Here is a 24,795-nt window from a genome sequence, read left to right as displayed (position 1 = left end):
GCATAATTAGAAACAATAATCCACCACTGCCTTGTGGCCTTGCTTATTTCTTAGTGTTACCCACAGTGATTCTATCTGCTACTTTCTGATTTACTACACTTGCAACTGTCAGTATAGATACAGGTAAACAAAAAAAACGAATGCTGGAAGCACTTAGCGGGTCAAGCATCAACTGTGGAAGCAAGAGGTGTAACCCAATGTTTCAGGCTTAGTCTCTGCATTAGGACTGAGAGGGAAGAGGAAAGATTGTGAAGAAACATGAGCGGTGTGTGGGATAGATGATTGAGGGTGGTGAGGTGATGTGGAACCAGATGGAGAGGGGATGATAGAGGTTGGATATTATAATGGGAGGTTTCTCATTTCTGATAACACTTAAGATGAAATAAGCAGATTGGTGCATTTATTTCTGTTTTTGAGTGTATCTGAACCAAACAGATTTCAATATGAATATAAATTTTGTTGTGCCCAATTTTCAGATAGTCCGAAATATAAATTCCTGACCTCTGATTGTTTTTCTCCACCAGGTTGGTTAAACGAGCTTGGTAAACGTTTGGAGACTCCATACACTAACAACTCGTCGGGTGGCCCTACTGTTCGAAGTGCCTACATTGCAGCCCTCTACTTCACCTTGAGCAGCCTAACCAGCGTTGGCTTCGGAAATGTTTCTGCAAACACAGACGCAGAGAAGATATTTTCAATCTGCACTATGCTTATTGGGGGTAATTCATTGAGTCCAGCCATGTTTTGCTCAAACACAAATATATATATAAGAAACAATGGTAAAGGCTAAATGGTTCCATCACACAAGTCCCACATGATTGAAGGCTCAGACACGCAACAAGATGCTTCATCTCCACAACCCCAATTCTGCTGCCACACCAAAGTGCAGCCATGTAATAGCGACAAATCGGGGGGAAAACATCCTTAAAATGTCCTCCGTCGATATTGCTTATTGTCACATCTTCTTTGTTTCAGTATCCACTATGTCATATGAAGTACCTTTGGTATTTTTAGAATGTTAAAGGTATGTTTTTCTTCCTAATACTGATGCCTTAAATAGGCGTCATATTATTCAACACCATTCTGAACCTCTAAACTCCTCATCCATTTTATTGTTATTAGAGGCTATGCTAGGGCCCATGCTACCTGAATGTCATTCAAATAATTCTTTTGAAAGCAGCTGATTCAGGAAATAATTAGGGAACAAAAGTCAAAAAGCCACGAACTGATAATTTTTTGAATAATTTATCTGGAAATTAGATTTCCGTTTCACATCGTTTCACCTGTTCCATTTTCTCTTCCAGCTCTGATGCATGCTGTTGTGTTTGGGAATGTTACTGCCATCATCCAGCGCATGTACTCAAGGCGCTCTCTGTACCACACTCGCATGAAGGACATGAAAGAGTTTATTCGAGTTCACCGCCTTCCGCAGAACCTCAAGCAACGAATGCTTGAGTATTTCCAGACCACCTGGTCGGTGAATAACGGGATCGACGCCAACGAGGTACAACTTACAAGATGTCCACTCTTGCACTCATTCAGTCTGATCTACAAACCAGACGTTTCCTTACCACGTGAGAGAGGAAGTCAGTGTTTGAACTGATCCATTCTATAACAGTATATATCATTCAAGATGCAAGTGAGATCTGACTAGCCCCATCCATCTGATGTATGACCATAGCATAGATATGGTGTATCATTTCAATTCACACTCCCTCTAGAGTGGGTCAGCTCCTGAGGAGGGTGAAATAATTGTAATATCATCCAGCAAGGGGTCAACATTTCAGAGGAGCATTCCCAAGGGAATACCAGATGGATCTCATGAGTGGGATAGACGCATATAGATCACAGAGTGGAGAATGCTGATTCTACAGGACCTAGAGTGGGAGGAATTTGAGGAGGAGAGGACGTTTGGACTGCAAGGCAAAAAAGAAGTCAGCTGAACAGATAGTCTCAGGTTCAGATAGAGCATCCTCCCCAAGGATGGTAAGTGGGAGTTGAAGCAGCAGGAAGAAGGGATTGAAGAACAAAATCAGTGTTTTCTTTGCTCTTCATTGTGATCTTGGAGCAGTGATGGCCACATGAAGATCCTCCAGTCCCACCATAACCGGTAAACAGTAGTTAGGAGGGACCTATCTTCCACACTATTACTTGAACTTATGGTTACATTACCCACCACATTAATACTTTAGCAAAGAACAGTTTTACGCACTGCACTGGTATATCTCAATTTTTCACACAATAATTATGCAGACGGAATTGGAAAATAATTATTGGAAGAGCTGCATGCCAAAAGAGATCAGCAAAGACTTGTCATTATTTTGTTTGCACTGAAAAATAGATTAGCTTCTCAAACTGCATTTGATCCACGTCAAATGAAAATAGGACTGGCTAGACCAGATTCAAATTTAGATCTCTGATATAATAGACTGGAGTACATTGTCTTCATTCTATGTTGACAGCTCTGATTGGGAGAGGTGGCAAGCACATACCTGTCTTAGCAGAGATAATTTCAAAGTCATATCTCTTTCCTGCAATGATTAAACTCTTAATTGAAAACTGTCTGATCTATATAGCTTTTTAAAATCCACTAGGTTTTTTGACTAGCTGATTAGGATGTGCTTATCCTACAATGCCGCAAGGCCATGCATGTATTAACTAAAGCAAGTAGGTCAGGGGGACCAACTGCTCCCTCCTCTCCAGAAATCAAGCACTCCCTCTCTCCAATATGCCCATGCAGAAGCATGTTGGCTGTACCTGACACGTTAGAGACAATTTACAATAGTCCATTAACCTACCAGCAATATGTCTTTAGGATATGGGAGGAAACCCCACATGGGCTCACAACATGGGGGAAATGTATGCAGTCACAGGGAGAACATGCAAACTCTACACAGGCACCATTAGATGTCAGGATGAAAGCTGGGCTGCTGGAGCTTTGAGGTAGCAGTTTACGAGGTGCACCACCGTGCCATCCAAATTATATATTTATTTTTCATCACAGTGAATGTACATTTAGTTTTGTACAAAAATACATCTGGAAAAATTACAGTCTAAACTTCACTTTATTCGCTGCAGCTTTTACGGGATTTCCCAGATGAGCTCCGTGCCGACATTGCCATGCACCTACATAAGGAGATTCTGCAGTTACCTCTCTTTATATCGGCCAGTCGTGGATGCTTGAGGTCATTGTCTCTCCACATCAAAACCTCTTTCTGCGCCCCAGGAGAGTACCTCATCAGACAGGGGGACGCCTTGCAAGCAAACTACTTTGTATGCTCAGGCTCCATGGAAGTTTTGAAGGACAGCGTGGTGTTGGCAATTCTTGGTAAGGTCTCACAACGTCTGAGCTTAGCTTGACTTTTCACTTTACGTTTTATATATCGACTTTTGTCGGATGTGGTTGGTCAAAGGGGCAGATTTTAAGGGCAGTGTTTTAAAGTGGGGGTAAGAGAGCCAGCAGGAAGAAATAGTTTTGGATGGCAATTCCAGAGCCTAGAATGTCAACAGCTAAGGTTAACAACATAAGAAACTAAAAAAGGACACAATATGGTCCCTTGAACCATTCAATAAAATCATGATTGATCATGTGCCATTTTACAGCCCAGTCCCCACTATCTCTGACTCTCTTAAAGTCCAAAAATATATCTGTCTGTCTGTTTGTCTGTGTGTGTATCTATCCATTTACTTAATCTCAGCCTTAAATGTACGTTATGGCGAGTCCGAAAACTTGTTGGTTGTAGAAGAAGTTTATTGCAGCCGCAATATTCGAATACAGAGTTAAACAACAAGGTAAAGGACAACCATCAAAAACTTACTGTCTTCTTCGAAGACTTCGCCGAACTGGCTATTTCGGGCGCCAAAAGCGCACATGACATCGCTGGCCAATCAGCGATGTCGCTCCCTGGACCAATCCCCATGGTCGCGTTCACACGTGACCTCGCTGGCCAATCCGAGGGTTCGACGACCTGGGCCATTCTCTATGGTCGCTACATGACCCCCCCCCAGAACCCGAGGTGCGGAACCTAGCAGGGAGCCGGATTTCGCGACCATAACGAGTACGGAGAGGGACAGCCTGAACCACAGGAGCCGGGGGTTCCGGACTTGGCGGAACCGCCGGAACGGGAGGTCCTGGAGGAACTACCGGAACGGGGGGTCCTGGAGGAACTGTCGGAACGGGGGGTCCTGGAGGAACTGTCGGAACGGGGGGTCCTGGACTGAGCGGAACTAACGGAGGTCGGCCTCTCCTAGGGGTTTGACCGACCAGGACTGGTTGATCCGGATCCAAATGTGCAGGTTTGAGCCGGGACACCGAGACGAGCTCACTCTTGCCGCACATGTCTAAGGTGAAGGTAGCCGTTCCCTTACGCAAAACCCGGAACGGCCCTTGATAGACCCTCTGCAACGGGGCGCGATGGGCATCTTTTCGCAGAAAAACAAACTCACAGTCCTTCAGGGAAGGCGGTTCATGTACCATGGGACACCCATGACGTGAAGTTGGAACTGGGGCCAGGGAGCCCACCCGTTCCCGGAGAGATGCTAACACCAATGGGACTGTAGGCAGCTGGTCTGAAAGGTCCGGAAACAAATCTCCGGGTACTCGAAGTGTCGAGCCATATACTAGCTCCGCGGACGACGCACCGAGATCTAGCTTAGGAGCAGTCCGGATGCCCAAAAGAACCCAAGGGAGCTGGTCTACCCAGTCCGGGCCTTCAAGCCTTGCACTGAGGGATGCCTTAAGTTGACGGTGGAACCTTTCTACGAGTCCATTTGCCTGGGGGTGATATGCAGTAGTGGGTTGTAACTTGGAACCGTACAGTTCTGCGAGCGCGGCCCAGAGGGACGAAGTGAACTGTGGCCCTCTGTCAGTGGTAATAACTGCCGGGACCCCGAAACGAGCTACCCAATGAAGGGCCAAAGTCCTAGCACAAAACGCTGACGAAATATCAGACAATGGGAAAGCCTCTGGCCACCGGGTGAACCGATCCACCACCGTGAGGAGGTGGGTGTAGCCCAGGGAGGAAGGCAAAGGCCCGACCAAATCCACGTGGATGTGGAAAAAACGAACTGCTGGGACCTCGAAATCCTGTACGGGGGGCCGGACGTGGCGCTGGACTTTAGCGGTCTGACAGGGAACGCAGGAACGTGCCCAACCCGCTACCTGTTTCCGTAGGCCATGCCAGACAAACCTCGCTGCTACCAAGGCAGAGGTGGAGCAGATGGACGGGTGCGCCAGCCCATGAATGGCATCGAAAACCCGGCGCTGAAGGGAGGGCGGTACTACCGGCCTGGGACGGGGAAGAGAAACATCGCACCAGACTTTTGTGCCTTCCGACCCACAAGCTACCTGGGCCAACTTCAATCCCGAAGTGGTGGACCGGTATGCCGAAACGGTATCCGCTAGAAGCTGTGCCTCCGCAAGCTCCTGGGGATCCACTTCGCAGTCCACCGCCGAAATAGGGGGAAAAGCGGGTCTAGACAGGGCGTCAGCAACGGCATTAAGCTTACCCGCGACATGACGGACATCGGTGGTAAATTCGGAGATAGCAGTCAGGTGCCGCTGCTGGCGGGCCGACCATGGGTCAGACAATTTCAAAAAAGCAAATGTTAATGGTTTGTGGTCCGTAAAGGCCACAAATGGGCGGCCCTCGAGGAAGTACCTGAAATGACGAACAGCTAAATAGAGAGCCAGAAGCTCTCGGTCAAATGCGCTATACTTCAGCTCGGCCGAATTTAGTTGCTGGCTGAAAAACGCTAAAGGCTGCCAACGGCCACCGACCTGCTGCTCCAGAACCCCGCCCACCGCCACATCAGAGGCGTCAACCGTCAGGGCCGTGGGGGCGGAGGGGCTCGGATGGACCAACATGGTGGCGTCTGCCAAGGCTGCCTTAGCTGCTGTAAAAGCCGACTCTGCGGTCGGGGACCATATCAACTCTACCGGATTCCCTGCAAGGCATTGGAAAAGTGGGCGCATGACTCGCGCAGCTGCCGGAACGAACCTATGGTAGAAATTAACCATGCCTACGAACTCCTGTAGCCCTTTTACTGTGGTGGGCCTGGGAAATGCCCGGATAGCCTCCACCTTCTCGGGCAAAGGGGAGGCGCCGGCAGGGGTAATTCTGTGCCCTAGAAAATCAAGAGCAGGAAGGCCGAATTGACATTTGGAGGGTTGGATAATGAGCCCGTGGTCTTGGAGCCGCTGGAACACGGTCCGCAAGTGGGCCTGGTGTTCCTGCACTGAGGGGCTGGCGACCAGGATGTCGTCTAAATAAATAAACAAAAAGGGTAAACCCCGGCCCACGCGGTCCATCAGTCGCTGGAAAGCCTGTGCCGCGTTCTTTAAACCGAAAGGCATACGCAACCATTCAAACAACCCGAACGGAGTTATCGTTGCAGTTTTCTGTATGTCCTCCGGTCGCACCGGGATCTGGTGGTATCCTCGCACCAAATCGATTTTGGAAAACACCACCGCTCCTTCCAGCCCAGATGAAAAGTCCTGTAGGTGCGGTATGGGGTAGCGATCAGCCGTGGTGACAGCATTGAGACGCCGATAATCGCCACATGGTCTCCACCCCCCAGATGCCTTGGAGACCATATGTAACGGCGAGGCCCACGGGCTGTCAGACTGACGGACAATTCCCATTTCCTCCATCTTCCTGAACTCCGCCCGTGCCACCACCAGTTTGTCTGGCGGTAGTCTCCTGGACCGAGCGAAAATGGGAGGGCCTTCAGTGCGGATGTGATGGACCACGCCTTGCTTGGCCGAAGGCGTGTCAAAACGTTGAATGAGCAGCTCTGGAAACTCTGCCAGAATCTCAGCATACGAGTCGGGGGCCGCGACGACGGCCTGGACAGTAGGGCTGGGCGAGGAGGCGATTGTCGGAGCGACGTGCTCATCTTCGGCGGAGGGTCGGAGGTCGTTACCGCGGACATTAGGGACCAGTGAAAAAGCCCAGAGAAAATCTGCGCCCAGGATCGCTTGTTTGACGTCGGCTATGATGAATGGCCATTCGTACGTGCGGAGGCCTAACACAAGGGACATCTTCCGTATACCGAAAGTGCGAATTGGGCTGCCATTAACCGCGATGAGGGTGGGACCTGTCTTACCCGATCTGGTTTCGAGGTCGGTCGGCGGCACTATACTGACGATGGCTCCCGTGTCCACCAAAAATTCTGTGTCCGTGAATCGATCATGGACATAGAGGCGCCGGTTCTGGCCAATCGTAACTGCCCCTATGTACGATCGGCCGAGGCATTTCCCGCGAAGGTACAAGGCAAGCGGCAGTTGCGGGATTCGCTACCCCATCGTAGGTGATAATAGCACCAGCCGCGCTTGTGCGGATCTTTTTGGCGGGCTCTCGGAGAATTGGCGGGAGACGTGGCGCCATCTTGCCGTCGCTGTGGCGTGGTCACTGATGTCGAGACCTTGTTGATCGAACCGCTTGCCTTGTTTTTTGCCGCTATGAGCGCGTCCGCTTTCGCTGCATATGCTTCGGGGTCCTTAAAAGAACAATCCGTGAGCAGTAGTCGGACATCCTCAGGAAGTCTCTCGCGGAATGCCTGTTCGAACATAGGGCAATCCGTATGCTCACCGGCTAGCATCATCATTTCGGACATGAGGACGGAAGGCAGTTGGTCTCCAAGATCCGGTAGGTGCAGAAGTCTTGCCGCACCACCATGCTTATTAAACCCGAAGATTCGCAGTAATACTTTCTTCATGGCCTCGTACTTGCTTTCCGCAGGTGGATTCACGATGAACCGCATCACGCGCTTGGTTGTGTCCGGCGATAGAGCGCTGACGAGGTAGTAGTACATCGTGGATTCGTCCGATATCTTCTTTATATGAAATTGAGCTTCGGTGTGGATAAACCAAGCTTGCGGTGCGTGCGTCCAAAACAACGGAAGGTGAACGCTTGCCGCGCTTAACTCCGGTGTGCCCGGCGCGGTCATCGTCAACGAGGCGTCGGGTTCCTGCTTAGTCGGTGATCGTCCAGATCACGTCGGGGTCACCAATATGGCGAGTCCGAAAACTTGTTGGTTGTAGAAGAAGTTTATTGCAGCCGCAATATTCGAATACAGAGTTAAACAACAAGGTAAAGGACAACCATCAAAAACTTACTGTCTTCTTCGAAGACTTCACCGAACTGGCTATTTCGGGCGCCAAAAGCGCACATGACATCGCTGGCCAATCAGCGATGTCGCTCCCCTGGACCAATCCCCATGGTCGCGTTCACACGTGACCTCGCTGGCCAATCCGAGGGTTCGACGACCTGGGCCATTCTCTATGGTCGCTACAACGTGACCAATTGCCAATTTACATTGTTCTCCCAATTTTCTTGACCCAGTTAGTTTGTTAAACTCAAGTATTCTTAATTGCACCATGTACCTATCCAAATGTCTTTTAAATGTTGTTATAGTAGTACCAGCCTCAACTACCTCCTCTGGCAGCTTGTCCATATACCCATCACCCTCTGTGTGAGGGTTGCCCCATAGGTTCCTATTAAATCTTTCCCCTCTCACCTTAAACCCATGTCCTCTGGTTCTTGATTCCCCTACTCGGTAAAAGACTGTGCATTCACCCTATCTATTCCCCTCATGATCTCATCCACCTCTATGAAATCACCTCTGCCAGCACTCCAAGAAATAATGTCCAAGCTTGCCTGACATTCTCCCTGTACCTCAGACCTTCAAGTCCTGGCAACATTCTCGTAATCTAACTTGGCCAAGCTGTCAATTTTGAAGTGAGAAAAATTCCTATTTTTAACCATCGAATTCAAGTCTGCTTGTAAAATCACACTTTAAACAAACATCACATTTAGGATACACACCTTAGTAGAATTTTCCAGCTTATTCTCTTTTGATGTTGGTTTCCAATTCTGATGATTTATTTTCCTAGATAATCAGATACAAAGTGCAATCCCCTTGATTAAAAATATTCCCACCTTCATTTGAACAACAATGGTCATGAAGTAGATTATATTTTTGCCAAAGCACCAATTAGTTTATTTTGTTTATGCATTATGTTCTGGCAGTGATAACCCATGTCGCAGTTGCTAAGCTACAAGTTTATATAACGTGAGTAGGAGGGAGTTCTTTCACTGAGTCTTGCTTATGTAACATGTGCTGCAAAGTGAAAACATCATGCAGATTTTTGTGAACTAGTAGACAATCCCCTTCTCCAATTCAAATTCAATTGTTAAACTGGCTCATTTTCGCCCTTCATCTTTGAATGTTATTTTTCAATGAGCAAGAGGCAGCAGTGAATTATAAATGGGGTCTGGGTTCTTCTCAACAAGAGAGTCTCTCTGAAGTAGTTCCAATGATTCAGGAACTCCTAGACACAAGGCACTGCAGATTCCGGTTAACCAAAAATGACACAACGTGCTGGAGTAACTTAAGGGGTCAGGCAGCATCTCTGGAGAACGTGGATAGATGATGTTTCAGACCAGGCCCGACCCAAAATATGTTCATCAGAGAGTCTGTCCAGCTGAGTTACTCCAGCACTGTGTCTTATTCAGAAACACCCGATGAGCTTGAGTGATTTTATAGCACTCAGAAAAATATTTAAGGTGCTGTTAAATATTCTAATCACTTTATCATGTGCAAGTCTCAAAGATGTTGGATTGTTTTGTAAAATTCCATGTTCAATTACATTAAATTCAAGCCTGGCAAGTGAAATCTACATCTTTTGAATTAATACTGTACATTAAAAAGTACATGTTCAGACAAAAATGTTCACTCGGTTAGACAATCAACCATGCACCAACCAATGAAGATCAGATGCAAGAAACTCTGCCCACAACTCCTGCTGTGTCTTATGTCTGCATTGTACCTCCTTCACTGTGTGGAAGAGGCAGGTGACTACTCAGTAGCTTTCTAATAGCAAGACTTTAACTGGAATTCCATCACAATGGGAGATCATTGGTCCTGTGCATTGTGTAGGTGTTCAAGTGATATAGCTTCATTGTGCTACTTAATCTAAATGTTTTAGATGAGGATGAATGACCATTGAAGTTTGATTGAAATTAAAAAATTAATATAGATATCAATTTTTATAGTTCATATCCAGCTCTCAATTTCTTTGACATCAATTGTGCCCCAGATTTTATTTACAACCATCGACTTTTTGACAGAAAGGAAACTTTGCATTATCTTTGAGCCATGTGTGATTTCTCCCACAATAGTTTATCTCATCCAATCGTAAATCTTTCTGTAATGTAACTCTGGTTCACAAAGGAAAGTCAAGTCAAGTTTATTTGTCACATGCACATACACGATGTGCAGTGAAATGAAAGTGGCAATGCCTGCGGATTGTGCACAAAAAAGAATTACAGTTACAGCATATAAATAAAAGTTAATACAGAGAAGACAAAATTTAGTCCCTGGAGTTATAAAAACATTCCTATTTCCTATTTTTCATCACTGCACACTCCAAGTCAACTTCTGATCAATATTACTTCCCACAGTTGACCTCTTCCAAAAGGATTTGGGTCTAAAATTAATTGCTGTCTCAGGGACCTGAAGATTTTCTGAATCGCTTTCCGTTGCAGGCAAAGGGGACTTGATTGGTGCAGATCTTTCAACGAAGGGCCAAGTGAGTAAAACAAATGCTGATGTGAAAGCATTAACTTATTGTGATCTGCAATACATCAGTCTGAGAGGCTTATTTGAAGTGTTGGAGCTCTATCCCGAGTATTCAAGCAAGTTCGTGTCTAACATCCACCGTGACCTGACCTTCAACCTTGAAGAGGGATGTGAAGCACAGGTAAGATGCTTACCTGAGATGCTTACAGGTGAAAATATTTCTCTTCCAGGAATTGCACTGTACGTAAGCGTTGATATATTGGGCACCTTAATTTGTGATCAAAACAAATTTTGCTGACAAATGGTCTAAAGGATCTCTCAATTCTGAGAATAAATTCATTGAACTACCCGTGTGTCCACGTGCTTCCTCAGCTGTCCATAAAATTCCACGTCCATGTAATTGTCTTCCAAGAATATGACCATTTCTCCAACTGATAAATTCAGGTGTTTCTAGTCGTTGCACTTTAGCAAGGCTATAAAGATGCTCAGGAGGGTGCAGAACATATTTACTAAATTGATTCCAAGGATGAAGGATTCAGTTACAAAGGTAGGCAAGAGAATCTGGAGATGTGCCTCTTGGAAGCAGAGAAATTTAGGGCAGATTTAACATCATCTACAGTTCCCAGTCTCTCCACTGAATTACAGTGTTGGCTCAATGGGTGGAATACTAACAATTACCAGGATACCAAAGTACAACAGTTATGTTACTTTACAAGTAGCCATAATTCTAAACTATTAATCCAAATACATGAGTTCAACCCCCACAATGCTAGTTGAGAAAGGTAAATACAAGGAGTTAAGTAAATGGGAAATTAAACAGTATCCATAAAACTATTGGATTGTTGTTTTAAATCCCATTTTGTTTACTAGTGCCCTTCAGGAAAGGAAACAGAGTCTCTTTATTTGATTTGGCCTGCATGTATCTTCGGCCCCTTTAATGTAATTCATTCTTAACAACCTCGTCAGTTCAAAGGCAAAATGAGGATGAATAATAAATCCTGGCATTGCAAATGATATCCACATCCTTGAGTCGTAGAAGCACAGAGCATGGATATACCCAGAGTCTGCACCCAACATCAATCATCCTTTTACACCAATCCGTTATGCTCCCCTCATTCTCATCAACTTCCCCAATTTTACCACTCACCTACACGCTAGGGGCCATAAACCTGCCCACATCTTTGAGATGTGGGATGAAACTGAAGCATGTGGAGGAAATCCATGCAGTCACAGGGACAACATTCAAAGTCCCCCTAGACCCCACCCAAGGACTCAAGGTGTTGGACACTGTGAGACAACAGTATTGGTTTTAGATTTAGATTTTAGATTTAGAGATACAGCGCGGAAACAGGCCCTTCGGCCCACCGAGTCCGCGCCGCCCGGCGATCCCCGCACATTAACACTATCCTACACACACTAGGGACAATTTTTACATTTACCCAGTCAATTAACCTACATACTTGTACGTCTTTGGAGTGTGGGAGGAAACCGAAGATCTCGGAGAAAACCCACGCAGGCCACGGGGAGAACGTACAAACTCTGTACAGACGGCGCCCGTAGTCAGGATCGAACCCGAGTCTCCAGCGCTGCATTCGCTGTAAGGGAGCAACTCTACCGCTGCGCCACCGTGCCGCCCCTTTGTAACTGTCACAGTGGTGGCCTGTACAAGTTTACAGAAAGATGAAAATTGAGTTATCACAAACCTGCTGCACAGTACTGAGTATCATGTTGGACTCTACAAATATGTTCATCTGAAGTATTCAGGATTTTGCAATGAAGGCTAGAAGATTTTGGAAGATTAGATGCAGAACTTGTTCGGTGCTCAATACACATAATTTCTTCTGATGGGATTTTATATAGTCACCAACAATCATAATTCCTTTGGTCTTGTTAACAGCTTGTGGCACTTGAGAAGATTACATTAATCAGGCACAGGATGGGGTGAAGTACTTCTACTCATGACTTCCCCCGTTAGAAATTGTGTTGGTGAAGCAGCTGTTCTTGTTATAAAATGCAGTGAAATCAAATCCTGTACAAACATTTATAAATTCCTTCTCAACAGCTGGTAAGAAGTATTTGAGGTTTAAATTTTCTCTACATGTTTGTGATAAATTAACACATGCCCTATTTTAACAGTTGTTAATTGAAATTAAACTCCAGATCTTTTTCACACCACAGTGCTGATAAGCCTTAAAATAGTGAACATTAAATGCTTAATGAAAATTTGGAATAATGTGTCCATGGGATGGTGTTAGGTGATAGTTCTGATCACTGTCTCCCTGCAGTCCCATGCTTATAGTTAGCACAGTTTGGTACTCTCCCATCTCCCTAATAAAGAAAGTAGTTAATCATAGAGAAACAAGGAACTGCAGAAGCTGGTTTGCACAAAAAGACACAAAGTGCTGGAGTAACTCAGCGGGCCAGGTAGCATCTCTGGAGTATGTGGATAGGTGACATTTCATCTCCTGACTCTCCTAAGCCTTTTCTCTACCTTCCAGGTACAGGCCCTGGGATATTGTGTGAAAAAAAATACAGGGTAAAAATGGGGGATGGAATTGACTGGGTTGCTCGGACAAGTGGTCAAGTGGCCTCTGTCTGTGTTGCAGGACAATTATGAGAAAGAACAGATCATTCTTCATTTGTCTGGATGTATGGAGATCATTAACACCCTAGAACTGCAACAACTGATCGGGATAAAGCCGTCTGCTCAACTGGCACCCAATTCACCACCATAAAACAGAGATCAATGGATTTCTGGGTCTAAGCATCAATGGATATTGGGCTAGGGCAGGTTAGCTATAATGTTATTGAATGGTGGAGCAGACCAGAGAGACAGAATGGCCTCGTCTTTCTTCTGGTTCTTACGTTCGTATGTTTTAAGTATTCACTCCCTCCACCACCAGCACAACATGGCTACAGCTTGGTGCAGTGCAGCAACTCAAGGCTTCAATGAAGCATCTCCAACCTGGTAACCACTCCCACCAGGAGAAACAAGTGACACCTCCATCACCAAATATAAATATCTCTCCAAGTTACACATCATTGTGACTCGAAAATGTATGACTGTCCTTTTATTATTGCGAGGTCAATATCTTAGTACTCACCCACTAACAGCACTGTGGAAGAACCTTAACCATATGGACAGCTGTACTTCAAAAAGGTATGCCACCGTCACCTTCCCCATGTCATCTATGGATGGGCAATAAATGGTTGCTTGATCCACAAATCCTAGATTTCATCAATTAATTAAAAAAATCCTGCATCTATGTCCCAAGGTCAAATTTATTACAATGCCTCATAGAACATAGAATGGTACTGTGGAGGCACAAGACATTGCAGATCTGGAATCTTGAACAAAAAACAAACTGCCGGAGGAACTGAGCAGATCGGGCAGCATCTGTGGAGGGAAATGACAGATAACGTTTAGGGGTCAGGACCCATCTTCAAAGGTGGAATATCGGGGAGAAAGCTGGAAAATAGAGGTGGGGGTGAGCCAAAGCCTGGCATGGGGTAGAGGTAAGGGCGATTGGCAGATGGTCGAAGTAAGTAACAAAGGCTAGAGGTGAGAAAGGAAACCAAAAAAAAGTGTTGGATATGGAGATAAAAGGAGTGAAAAGTAAAATCAGAGGATGGGATATCAGTGGACGAGACAAGGGGTGGGGAATGAGGGTTTGTAAAAGGGAAATATAGGACATGGGGATGGGAGATGAGTGTATGGAGGAGGGGAAAAGACCGGGGGTGACGATAGTGGTGGGAGATAGTGAGATGCATGGCCATAGGGGTGGGGGCAACGGTTTGGGGGGTGTTACTTGAAATTGGAGACTTTAATATTTACACTGTTGGGTTGTAAGGTATCCTAGCAAAATATGAGGAGCTGATCTTTCAGTTTGTTTGTGGCCTCAGTCCGGTAACGTTCCCTTTGTTGTTCTCACAGGGAACCGCAAAGTGCCCCAAGTCCCCAAGACTCTCTCAGGTATGTTGGTTATTTTATTCTGAATGTAGTGCATTATACATTGTGGCATCAACAAGCAATAAACTGAAATGGGAGTCAATGTGGGTAACATTCTGTGGAATTTAATTCATTTGGGAATTGTTGCTCTGAGGCTGACAGTTCTGCTATTGGATCCAGCCAGGCAAGGTTTAGGTTTAGGTTACGTTTTAGGTTTATTCTTGTCACATATCAGAACAATGTGACCTAATTTCCTGGGTAGTACAATAAAAGAGAATTACAAAGGAAATGACATAAATCATTGATGCAACATAAATTAGATTACATTTCTGTAATGCTGCAACTTGACCTGAAAACATCATTCCACTCTGAAAATAACAATTTTTATACGCTTATCGTCAGAGATTTTAAAATAAGACACATACAAATTTGTGCTATTTATCCAGCTACCCAAACAACCTGGATATTTGGTACGAAGATAGATGCAAAATGCTGGAGTAACTCAGCAGGACAGGCAGCATCTCTGGAGAAAAGGAATGGGTGACGTTTTGGGCCGAGACCCTTCTTCAGAACTTTGTATCTATCTTTGGTTTAAACTAGCATCTGCAGTTCCTATATGGACTAAATATTTGCAATATGTGACCCCACCAGCTTTACACCTCCTGATTTGTGACTGTCTAAGCCTTATACTTCTTATCAATATGATCAATTTACTTGTGTAGGAAGGAACTGCAGATGCTGGTTTAAACGGAAGATAGACACAAAATGCTGGAGTAACTCAGTGGGAAAGGCAGTATCACTGAAGAGAAGGAATGGGGGATTTTTCGGGTTGAGACCTTTCTTTCTCAACCTGATTCATTTACTTGACTGCATTACTGTGATGTATCCTGCATTTCTGCATTAGCTTATTACTCTGAGGCTACTAAACTTAGAAAAGTTAAACGTCTTTTGAACATATGCGAAACAAGCCCAGACCTCTCCAGAAGTTTCACTTTCCTGAAAAAACACACAAAATGTGTGGAAACAGAAGAAACTTGAAAGGAAAGGCCTAGAAAAATACCAGTGTGGCTGTTTGGTTCTGTTGTAACCCAGGTTACCCTATCCCCAGGCCATGAATGCCTACTTTTAATGTAGTTTCTAAATAGGGTCAGTAATTTGCACTAGTTAATTCATTCTCACCTTTATTCTGACATCTAAGAGGTGTCACGGTGGCGCAGCGGTAGAGTTGCTGCCTTACAGCGCCGGAGACCTGGGTTCAATCCCGACTACTGGTGCTATCTTACGGAGTTAGTACATTCTCCCCGTAACTTGTGTGGGTTTTCTCTGGGAGCTCCGGTTTCCTCCCACACTCCAAAGACAGCTAATTGGCTTGGTGAAATTATAAATTGTCCTGTGTGTGTAGGATAGTGTTAGTGTGTGGGGATCGCTGATCGGTGCGGACTCAGTGCACTGAAGGCCTGTTTCCGCACTGTATCTCTAAACTAAAAAGATAGAGTACCCATACTGGAACAGGATCATATCAGTGTTTGGAAAGGAGAAGAACAATCCTTATCCAGAAGAACCTGCCCCAGTTGGGAAACCAGAAATGAAACAGGTTGGGTTCCATTCTAATTCAATAACTAGTTAATTCATACAGAACCATTCAAAATAGCAAAAACTTCCCAATGCATCTCACAGGAATGTTGTCCAGCAAAAAATAATGGAGTCAGATGTGTGGAAAGTGGTTGAAGAAAGCAGAGAGATTACATTCAAATAATTTGCCTGCATACCTTGAAAGAACAGCTACTTTCTGAAGAACCAGTGGACAGCAAGAACCAATGGACTGTTCCTCACTCTTGATGGAAGTGAGGAGGAAAGAAATTGGTCAAAGTTGCTTTTATAACTAATCCTTGCTTTCCCTAACAGAATAACTCACGTGATGCTCAAGATATAGGCTTTTTTCGTACATTAAAATAAAAACATTTCATGTTAATTTTTTCCAGCAACATAGAAGGCAGCCACTTAAGCTACTGTATCTGTGCCATCTCTTGGAGAAATCCCTTCAATACCATTCCCCGCTTAATAGCCCACAACTATTCTCTGTTCTCGCTCAGATGCTAACTAAATCCCCAATTCTACTATCAACCACTTAGAATAGAGGTAATCTGCAGCCAAATAATTCACCAACTCATCTTTTGAATGTGGAAGGAAACTGAAGCATTCAGAAAAAAGCCACAAAGTCAGAGGTAGGATATGAGACTCCATACAGACCCAGAGGTCAGGATTGAACACAGTCTGATGGAGTTGGCATAAATGAGCAGAGCTTCATATTGGAGACGCCAACTTTAGGGATGACCATTGAATTCACAAGTGTTTGTAACTTTCTTTAGATGACAGGCTAATGGAAACCCATTAGTGGGAAAATTCTTCAAAAATATAAGAATCTGGTTCTTTCTAGGTTTCAATAAAACAAAATTTAAGAGAGTTAGATATAGCTCTTAGGGCTAAAGGAATCAAGGGATATGGGGAAAAAGCAGAACGGGGGGTACTGATTCTGGATGATCAGCCATTATCATATTTGAATGTCAGTGCTAGCTCGAAGAGCTGAATGGCCTATTCTTGCACCTATTTTCTATGTTTCTATGGTTCTAAAATGCACAGGCAAATGGAACAAATGCATTATTTTCAGAATCAACCGGACAGCGATGACAATTCCATGAAGAAACTCTCCTCCATTTTGGAAACGGATGATGAACCAAATGAATACTCACATCTCACACCAGCAACTAAGACTCATAGGAAGCTCACTCTGCCTGGATTGAACAGTCCGGTCCGCCGAGGATCTCTTGGCAGTTTGCTGGGGGAGGAACTAAAACATTACTCGGCGATACGACTCGGCAGTCGATCTCCAGGGAAGTGCAGGAGGGGCGAAAGCCCCCAGCATGATAAAGAAGACAGCATGTACAGTGGTGGAAATGACAATATCCAAAATCCAGCAAAACTTCTTCTACCATCATTGAACTGTTGTGGACCCCCTAACCTAACTCCTAGGTAATGATATCACCACGCAAATAATCCAAAAGAAATAACACTTGACTTGTTGACGTTCAATGTAACACTCCTGTGGTATATTTTGCTAATGTACATTACTTTGCATACATGATGAGCAATGCACAGCACAAGTGTATTTCCAGCAGCCAACTATACATGAGGCAATATAGTAAATGATAACCAAGAGAAAGCTGCTGGAGGAATTTAATGGGTCAAGCAGCATCTGTGGAGGTAGAATGATAGTTGACATTTCCTCCTTCTGTCTCCACAGATGTTGCTTGACCCACTTACCTCAGCGGTTTGTATTTTTACTTCAGATTCCAGAATCTGGATATATCTCGATAATTAGTCTGCTTAAATTAGTCCGTTTACCAGTTTTCCTTCATTCCGGACAATCCTTTTTCGTTGTAGAAAGGCCGCAAAAAAATTATTCTTGGAAATTTAAGTCCATTTGAGATTGTGTATCACTGAGATACCTTTTGCATGTTTGTTTATAGAACAGTGAGCTGTTAAATGCTACGTGCACTATTGGGGGTGATCTTAAAGGCAGACTACAGAAATGGTAACTTTACTGTACATTTGCTCACTGAGTAATCAAGCATCGATGGTTTGTACGGATATTGATCAAGGATCCCAAGAGCATCATGGAAGGTCAAAGGATTGTTCTGCATTCGGCTTATTACAAATTGGAATCAGACATTTGCATTACAGGAGGCATTTTGGCCACATGTGTTCATGCAGATAAGTGAACATTGGGTTTGCTTGTTCAGTTAGCTACACCATTCAGCTTTGCAGACTTCATCAGGGTTGAAGTTGCATCATTGAAAGTTCACATTGAATGGAGACATTTTGTGTTCTTTAATCCTCTGTACCTCTCTGAATGTCTCTACTTCATGTTAAAAGATAGGAATAATGTACAACTCGGATAGCCATGGGTTGGCACCATCTTGAAGTTGCTACTATGTACCACTGTGGTGTTGGATGTCAATAACTTGAATGTAGTACTTCTGAACAATATATCTTCTGTTGATGTTCAGCAGCTAACTTTAGGACAGAGATTCCATCCACCGTTTTAGCAAATTCTGTAACAGATTTGTAGACTGGAATGGAATTAGTGGGCTCCCAAAATTTACAATGTTGATAAATGATGGAACTTAGTTACATTTAGAGACAAATCCTGTTTGTGGCAGACTTTGGTCAATAGGCTTTCCACGCTAAGTAGACGTCTGGGAAGTATTGAAATAAATGAAACAAGTGTCAATTTTTTTAAATATGAAAAATGGGAAGCTTAAATGATTAATTTATAATTCACAGCCACTAATGGAATTGTAGCAATTTGCAGCTTCAAGAAACATAGCTTCCGATGCAACTTCACTTATGAATCACCAGTAGTGAAAAAATACCATTGCTTCAAAACTTATCCCGAGTGCTAAACTTGTTATGTTAGTGACAATGCATCATCATTTGCCTCCAAAGTTCAGGTCAATTGGTGTCATTGACCAAGTGAAGAACAATTTCAAAATATTTGTTTTCAAAAGAGCAGTTTCACTCTGTCATTGGTTAGGCTGATGCTGATATCTGCAATTATAGAACGATGGCCAGTGCTATTAATGGAGCCAGTTCCTTAGTGAGACAGTAAATAGAAAATAATTTTGCACAAATTTTACAGTAGATTTATTAATTCTCTGAAATGAAAGAATTTGAGATAGAATTGTAGGCACCACAGCATTCTTACCTTGAATCAATCTTATCAAATATAACTGGACCTTGATTTGCTGTAATCCTATTGGCATTATGAGTCTGCTGGATGATTTACTTTGTTAGTTCATGAAAGATTCCTTGTAGAATGCTCAGGGTTCTGTTGTGAAAGGATCAGAATGGGCATGAAGTTGGTTCTGTGCTACAAAAGATTCACCTCTTTCAAAGTCACGTTTCAATGTACAATTTTGATCCTAATTGCTGATTAACATAATTGAAACTGTCTGGGGCTAAAGCACAAATATGCAAATTTGGTGCTCCAGAAGTGATTCAGTGTCATATTTGTTTCATAGTCTTTGTAAGTGGGCTGCACTGTCCCAAGGCAGCTGCTGCTCCTCCGACTGACCTCTCCTTTTCTTATTCCTCGTGATGACTAAGGAAATCCCACGCAACAATGCCAATGAATAATCAAATCTCAAGAAATGGGTGATGTATCATAGAAAAAGGAGAACTGCTGGAACTCACCATGTTAGACATGAGGAGAGAAACAAATGGTAGATTTGATCTACGGAACTACTGTACATTTCTAAATACCAAATTAGACTGCAGAAAGTAGGATTGTTTTTAATACACTTTGCAATACCTTTTCGGGGTAAGGTTATACGATCAAATAACCAATGCAATCAAGAGCATGAATTACATAAAATAAAGTTTTACAGCAAGTTATTTCAAAGTACTGTTTAGTTAATAGCAGTTGAATGAAGCATAGATAGTCTGCAATGGAAACACCAAATGAGACTGTTTGCATCTAGTAGGATTCTTTTTGATACCCTTTGCAATACCTTTTCCATTTTACAATTAAATAAAGATTTCCAATAGATTCAGGAGCATGAAGTACACAAAATAAAGTGGCTTACAACAAGATATTTCAGTTCATTTCAGTTATTGGCATTGAATTGAGAATAACTACTCTGCATCGGAAACGTTCTGTGTGGCTGTGGCAAGAAGCATTCTTGTTGATACACTTTGCAGTAACTTTTCAAGGTAAGGTCTTAAAATGAAATAAATGTTTCCAATGGATTCCAATGTGGATTACAAGAAGTAATTTCAAAGCTCTTTTTAGATGATGGCAGTTGAATGAAACACAACTGTTCTAGACTTTAAACAACAAATGAATGTGTTTGCTTTTGATGGAATACGATTGGTTTTGATGGTGGAGCCAAGGAGGAATCGAACCCAGCCAAGCCGACAGCAGATGTCAGGTGGCACAAGAGGTCAATCCGCATTAGGGCTAGGAAGCAAGGAAATAAAGTCCGGCCAGAGCAACTCATGAACCAGCTTTCCATGGACATGGTCCATACTTCCACCCTGGGCCTGGTCCCGGGCAGAGGGTGGTGACTTGAGTTCAGCCAGGGAAGCCAGAGGTCGGCACGCCTGCTGCTCCACATGGGATGCCACAAAGGGTCGAATGGCACCAGGACGATTGGCCTTGGCTGCGGGTTAACGGGTTGTCCTCGGAGGTCCTGCTGCGGATTGGATTCGCAGCCCATCACAGGGCTTCAGCGCCACATTTATGGGAGGACTACCAGACGGTCTCCCGCCATCCTGACATTTGCATTTTCTTTACAGGGGTATTGGTGGAGTTCCCGGAACTTTTTGGGAACACAATTTTCAGAGACACTTTGAGACTTTGTTGTATTGTCACACTTAACGAAATGTCGAAAAAGACTTAATAAAGTCAGAGAAGGCAAGCAACGAGTCTCTGTATGAGGGTTTGCATATGAAATACAAAGATTTCAAAACAAAAAATCGGAGACAAAAGAGTGGAAGATTTTAATCCAGATCAGGACATCATTATCCCCCTTCAAATTATTTGTCTTTATTAGACTCCATATTTCCCCCTTGTCTTACTTAGCCTTCACTCTAATCAGGTTTAATTCTAGATTTAGAGCTATATTATCATGTTTAGTAGGGAAAAAAAACTGCAGAACTGGTTTAAATCTTTAAGATGTGCCCCCTCCCGTGACATCAGTCTGAAGAAAAGTCTCGACCCGAAACGTCACCCATTTCTTCTCTCCCGAGATGCTGCCTGACCCGCTGAGTTACTCCAGCATTTTGTTGTCATGTTTAGTGCAGGATTTGAGATGGAGTTAACATTGTTTATTATATTTTCCTGTCAAAGTATTTTAATTATAATTTAGGGTTACCCCTGGTTCCCTGGTTAGGATTAGGGGGTAAGAGTTCAGTATTACATTTAAGGTTATGGTGAATGTGAGGGTTAGGGTTGGGTTTAGGATTAGGGGTCGGGTCTTCGGGTGTCAATTTCAAACAGTTGGATAATCATTGGGGTCAGACTTGGAACTATGCATTCAGGTTAGGGTTACATCAGAGTGACCTAATATTGCTCTGTTAAGAGTGTTTGTATCAACAAGTATTCCTTTACATACACTTACCATTATTTGTTCAGAGTAAGGCTTTAAAACAAGATAAATGCTTTCAATAGATAGGCAAGCCTGGATTACATAAAATAAAATGGTTTACAAGTTAGTTAGGGTTACAAGGGCGGCACGGTGGCGCAGCGGTAGAGTTGCTGCCTTACAGCGAATGCAGCGCCAGAGACTCGGGTTCGATCCTGACTACGGGCGCCATCTGTACGGAGTTTGTACGTTCTCCCCGTAACCTGCGTGGGGTTTTCTCCGATATCTTTGTTTTCCTCCCACACTCCAAAGACGTACAGGTATGTAGGTTAATTGGCTGGGCAAATGTAAAAATTGTCCCTAGTGGGTGTAGGATAGTGTTAGTGTGCGGGGATCGCTGGGCGGCGCGGACCCGGTGGGCTGAAGGGCCCGTTTCTGCGCTGTATCTCTAAATCTAAAAAAATCTTTTAAAAATCTAGTTCATAGTTCTTTTCAGATATTGCCAGGTGAACAAAACATAACCACTCTGCATTGGAAAAACCAAATGAGACAGCTCGCAGTGTTGGATTCCTTTTGATGATGGAGCCGAGGAGACTGGATCTGAGACAGCTCTGAAGCAGGGAAACTCTTTAAAGGCCTCCCGTGGTAACACTCAATGCTTCGGTCCCGGGTCTGGCCTGGGTGGAGGGCGGGCCATGTGACAGTCCAAGTTCTATCCTGGAGGATGGTGGTCGAAAACTGGATAGCAGGGTGGGCCTGTGACTCCCGTTGATATATGGGGGCTGCATTGGATCCATCAGCATGGGAATGATTGAAGGTGGAATTGGTTGCCGCTGGCCAGGCCAACAGGTCACCGCACGGGGAGGACTTCCAGAAGGATTTGAACTCTCGAACTCTGCACAGGCAGCCCAATCGTGGGGCCGGGATTCCAGGAGAACTATCGGATGGTCTCCCACCCACCTAAGCATAGCATTTTCAGTTTTTTGCATGTTGCACGTCGATAGGACTTTGGTTAGGCCGCATTTAGAGTATTGTGTGCAGTTCTGCTCACCCCATTACAAGTAAGATGTAAAAGCTTTTAAAAGGCTACAGAAGAGGTTTACCATTATGCTACTGGATTAGAGCGTCTTAGCTACAAGGAGAGGTTGAACACATTTGGAACGTCAGAGGTTGGGGGGAGACCTGATGGAAGTATAAAAATATTAAAAAGGGGAATAGATAGGGTACAGTCAAAACCTTTCCCCCCCCCAGGACGGAAATGGCAAGAACTAGAGGACATAGCTTTAAGGTGAAAGGGACGCTGCTAAAAGAGTTGTAGGGGGGCAAGATTGTTTGGGTTTTTTTACAGAGGGAGATGGGTGCCTGAACATGCTACCAGCAAGGCAGATACGATAGTGGCATTTAAGCGGCTTTTGGATAGGCACATGGCTCTGCAGGGATTAGAAGGTTATGGTTCATGTGCAGACAAAGCTCGCTCTAATTTGGCATTATGGACATTGTGATCTGGTGCCAGTTCCTGTGCTGTACTGTTCTATTTTATGATTAAACTTGTTGTAGTGCTGTGATGACGAGAGTATGTTGGCGTTGAGGTGCTTCTGATCGTCCACAAGCAGGCAAGCATTTTTCACTGGATAACCCACTGGACTCCTCTCCCTTCCATCTGAGGGTGCAAAAGCCAGTCGCAACAGTGATGGGAGCCAAGCTCCGAGCTCACTGCATGGTGTCACTTTGGCTGGGACTCACTCCACATGATCATGGTGGTTGCAACCAACGGGAACGGTTTGTGTTTTCTCAGCACATTGTATGTACGAAAACATAAGAGAGTGGGGGCTGGAGCCTGTGCCATGTACAAGGGCCAAGAGTAAGGGCGAGTGTGAAAGGGTTTTGGTGCATTAGAATCATGATTAGGGTGCATAAGGTTAGGACAGTTGAAGTCAGGTTAGGTTGTCAGTTTTTGGGCAGTGGGATAATCATCCCTCTTATGCTCATTGTATGCAGTGCTGGAGATACAGTCTCACTAGAAACAGCCATTTTAATCTGGCCCAGGACAATGTTACCCTCATCCAAATCCACTTGCCTTTATTAGGCTCTGCAATTTCTCATCATCTTAACCGCCATCTAATAACTAGGGATTCATTCTGGGTTTAATGCAGGACTCAAGATGGCATTAGCATTGTTGATTTTATTTATTTACTGTCCTGCCAAAATTCTTAATAAAAATTTACATATTCCCTGATTAAAGTATTCCTTGTTGGGAAGTGCACGCATATACTCTCAGTATCTGCTCCCACCAGAAGCCCTGGCAACGCGTTCCAGGCTGTGTAAAAGACTGCCCCGAAACATCTCCATTAAATTTCCCGCCTCTCACCTTAAACCTATGCCCCCCTATTATTTCACATTTCCAATGCGAGAAAAAGATTCTGTCTACGCTACTCATAACTTTAGAGATTTCTATCAGTTCTCATCTCAGCCTCTAAAGCTCCAGAGAAAATAATCCAAGCAATCCAAATCTGTTCAACCTCTCCCTGTAGCTAATATCCTCTAATCCAGCCAACATCCTGGTAAACCTTTTCTGTACCTTCTCCAAAACCTCCACAAACCTTTCTGCAATCGGGTGATCACAACAGATATACTAGAAATGAGGCACGACCAAAGTATTACAAAGATGCAACATGATTATTATACTCATTGCCCCACCCGATGAAAGCAAACATACCACACATCTTCTTTTCCCATTCTAGCTACTTGTGCTGCAACTTTCAGGAAGCTTTGTATTTGAACCTCAAGGGTCCTGCCATTAACTGTATACTTTCCCTTTACATATGACCTTCCCAGTGCAACATCTCACACTTGCCCGGATTAAAGTCCATCTGCCATCAGCCACTATCCTGCTGTATCTTTCGATCGTTATCCTGCTGTATCTTTTCAGAGCCTTTTTCATTGTCCACTAATCCAAGTTTTGTCTGCAAATTTACTAACCAATGGGTACTAACCAACCCATCTACATTTTCATCCCAGTCATTTATATATATGAAGGACATTTATTGAAAAATGGCACCAGGGATAAGCCAAATGGCATATGCCAGTTAGTCTGTGGTACCAAAATTATTGGAGGAA

The 24,795-nt window shown here is 44.1% G+C and overlaps 1 protein-coding gene across 1 annotated transcript in view; it reads left to right on the top strand.

Moving 5' to 3' along the window:
• The window catches only part of LOC144607765 (voltage-gated delayed rectifier potassium channel KCNH8-like), a 78,334-nt gene extending 57,263 nt beyond the window's left edge, over nucleotides 1-21,071 (top strand). Inside the window, exons 8-13 of the mRNA XM_078424820.1 lie at nucleotides 525-719; nucleotides 1,305-1,504; nucleotides 3,079-3,328; nucleotides 10,551-10,765; nucleotides 14,519-14,557; nucleotides 17,202-21,071. Of these exons, the coding sequence (XP_078280946.1) occupies nucleotides 525-719; nucleotides 1,305-1,504; nucleotides 3,079-3,328; nucleotides 10,551-10,765; nucleotides 14,519-14,557; nucleotides 17,202-17,567 (1,265 nt within the window). The 3' untranslated portion in view covers nucleotides 17,568-21,071. The remainder of the gene's footprint in view (nucleotides 1-524; nucleotides 720-1,304; nucleotides 1,505-3,078; nucleotides 3,329-10,550; nucleotides 10,766-14,518; nucleotides 14,558-17,201) is intronic.
• Nucleotides 21,072-24,795: the final 3,724 nt, after the last annotated feature.

This window comes from Rhinoraja longicauda, chromosome 29 (genome assembly GCF_053455715.1).
Source record: "Rhinoraja longicauda isolate Sanriku21f chromosome 29, sRhiLon1.1, whole genome shotgun sequence".
Taxonomy (NCBI): domain Eukaryota; kingdom Metazoa; phylum Chordata; class Chondrichthyes; order Rajiformes; family Arhynchobatidae; genus Rhinoraja; species Rhinoraja longicauda.
The sequence above is the reverse complement of the archived record's forward strand: the minus strand, read 5'-3'. Positions and strand labels throughout refer to the sequence as shown.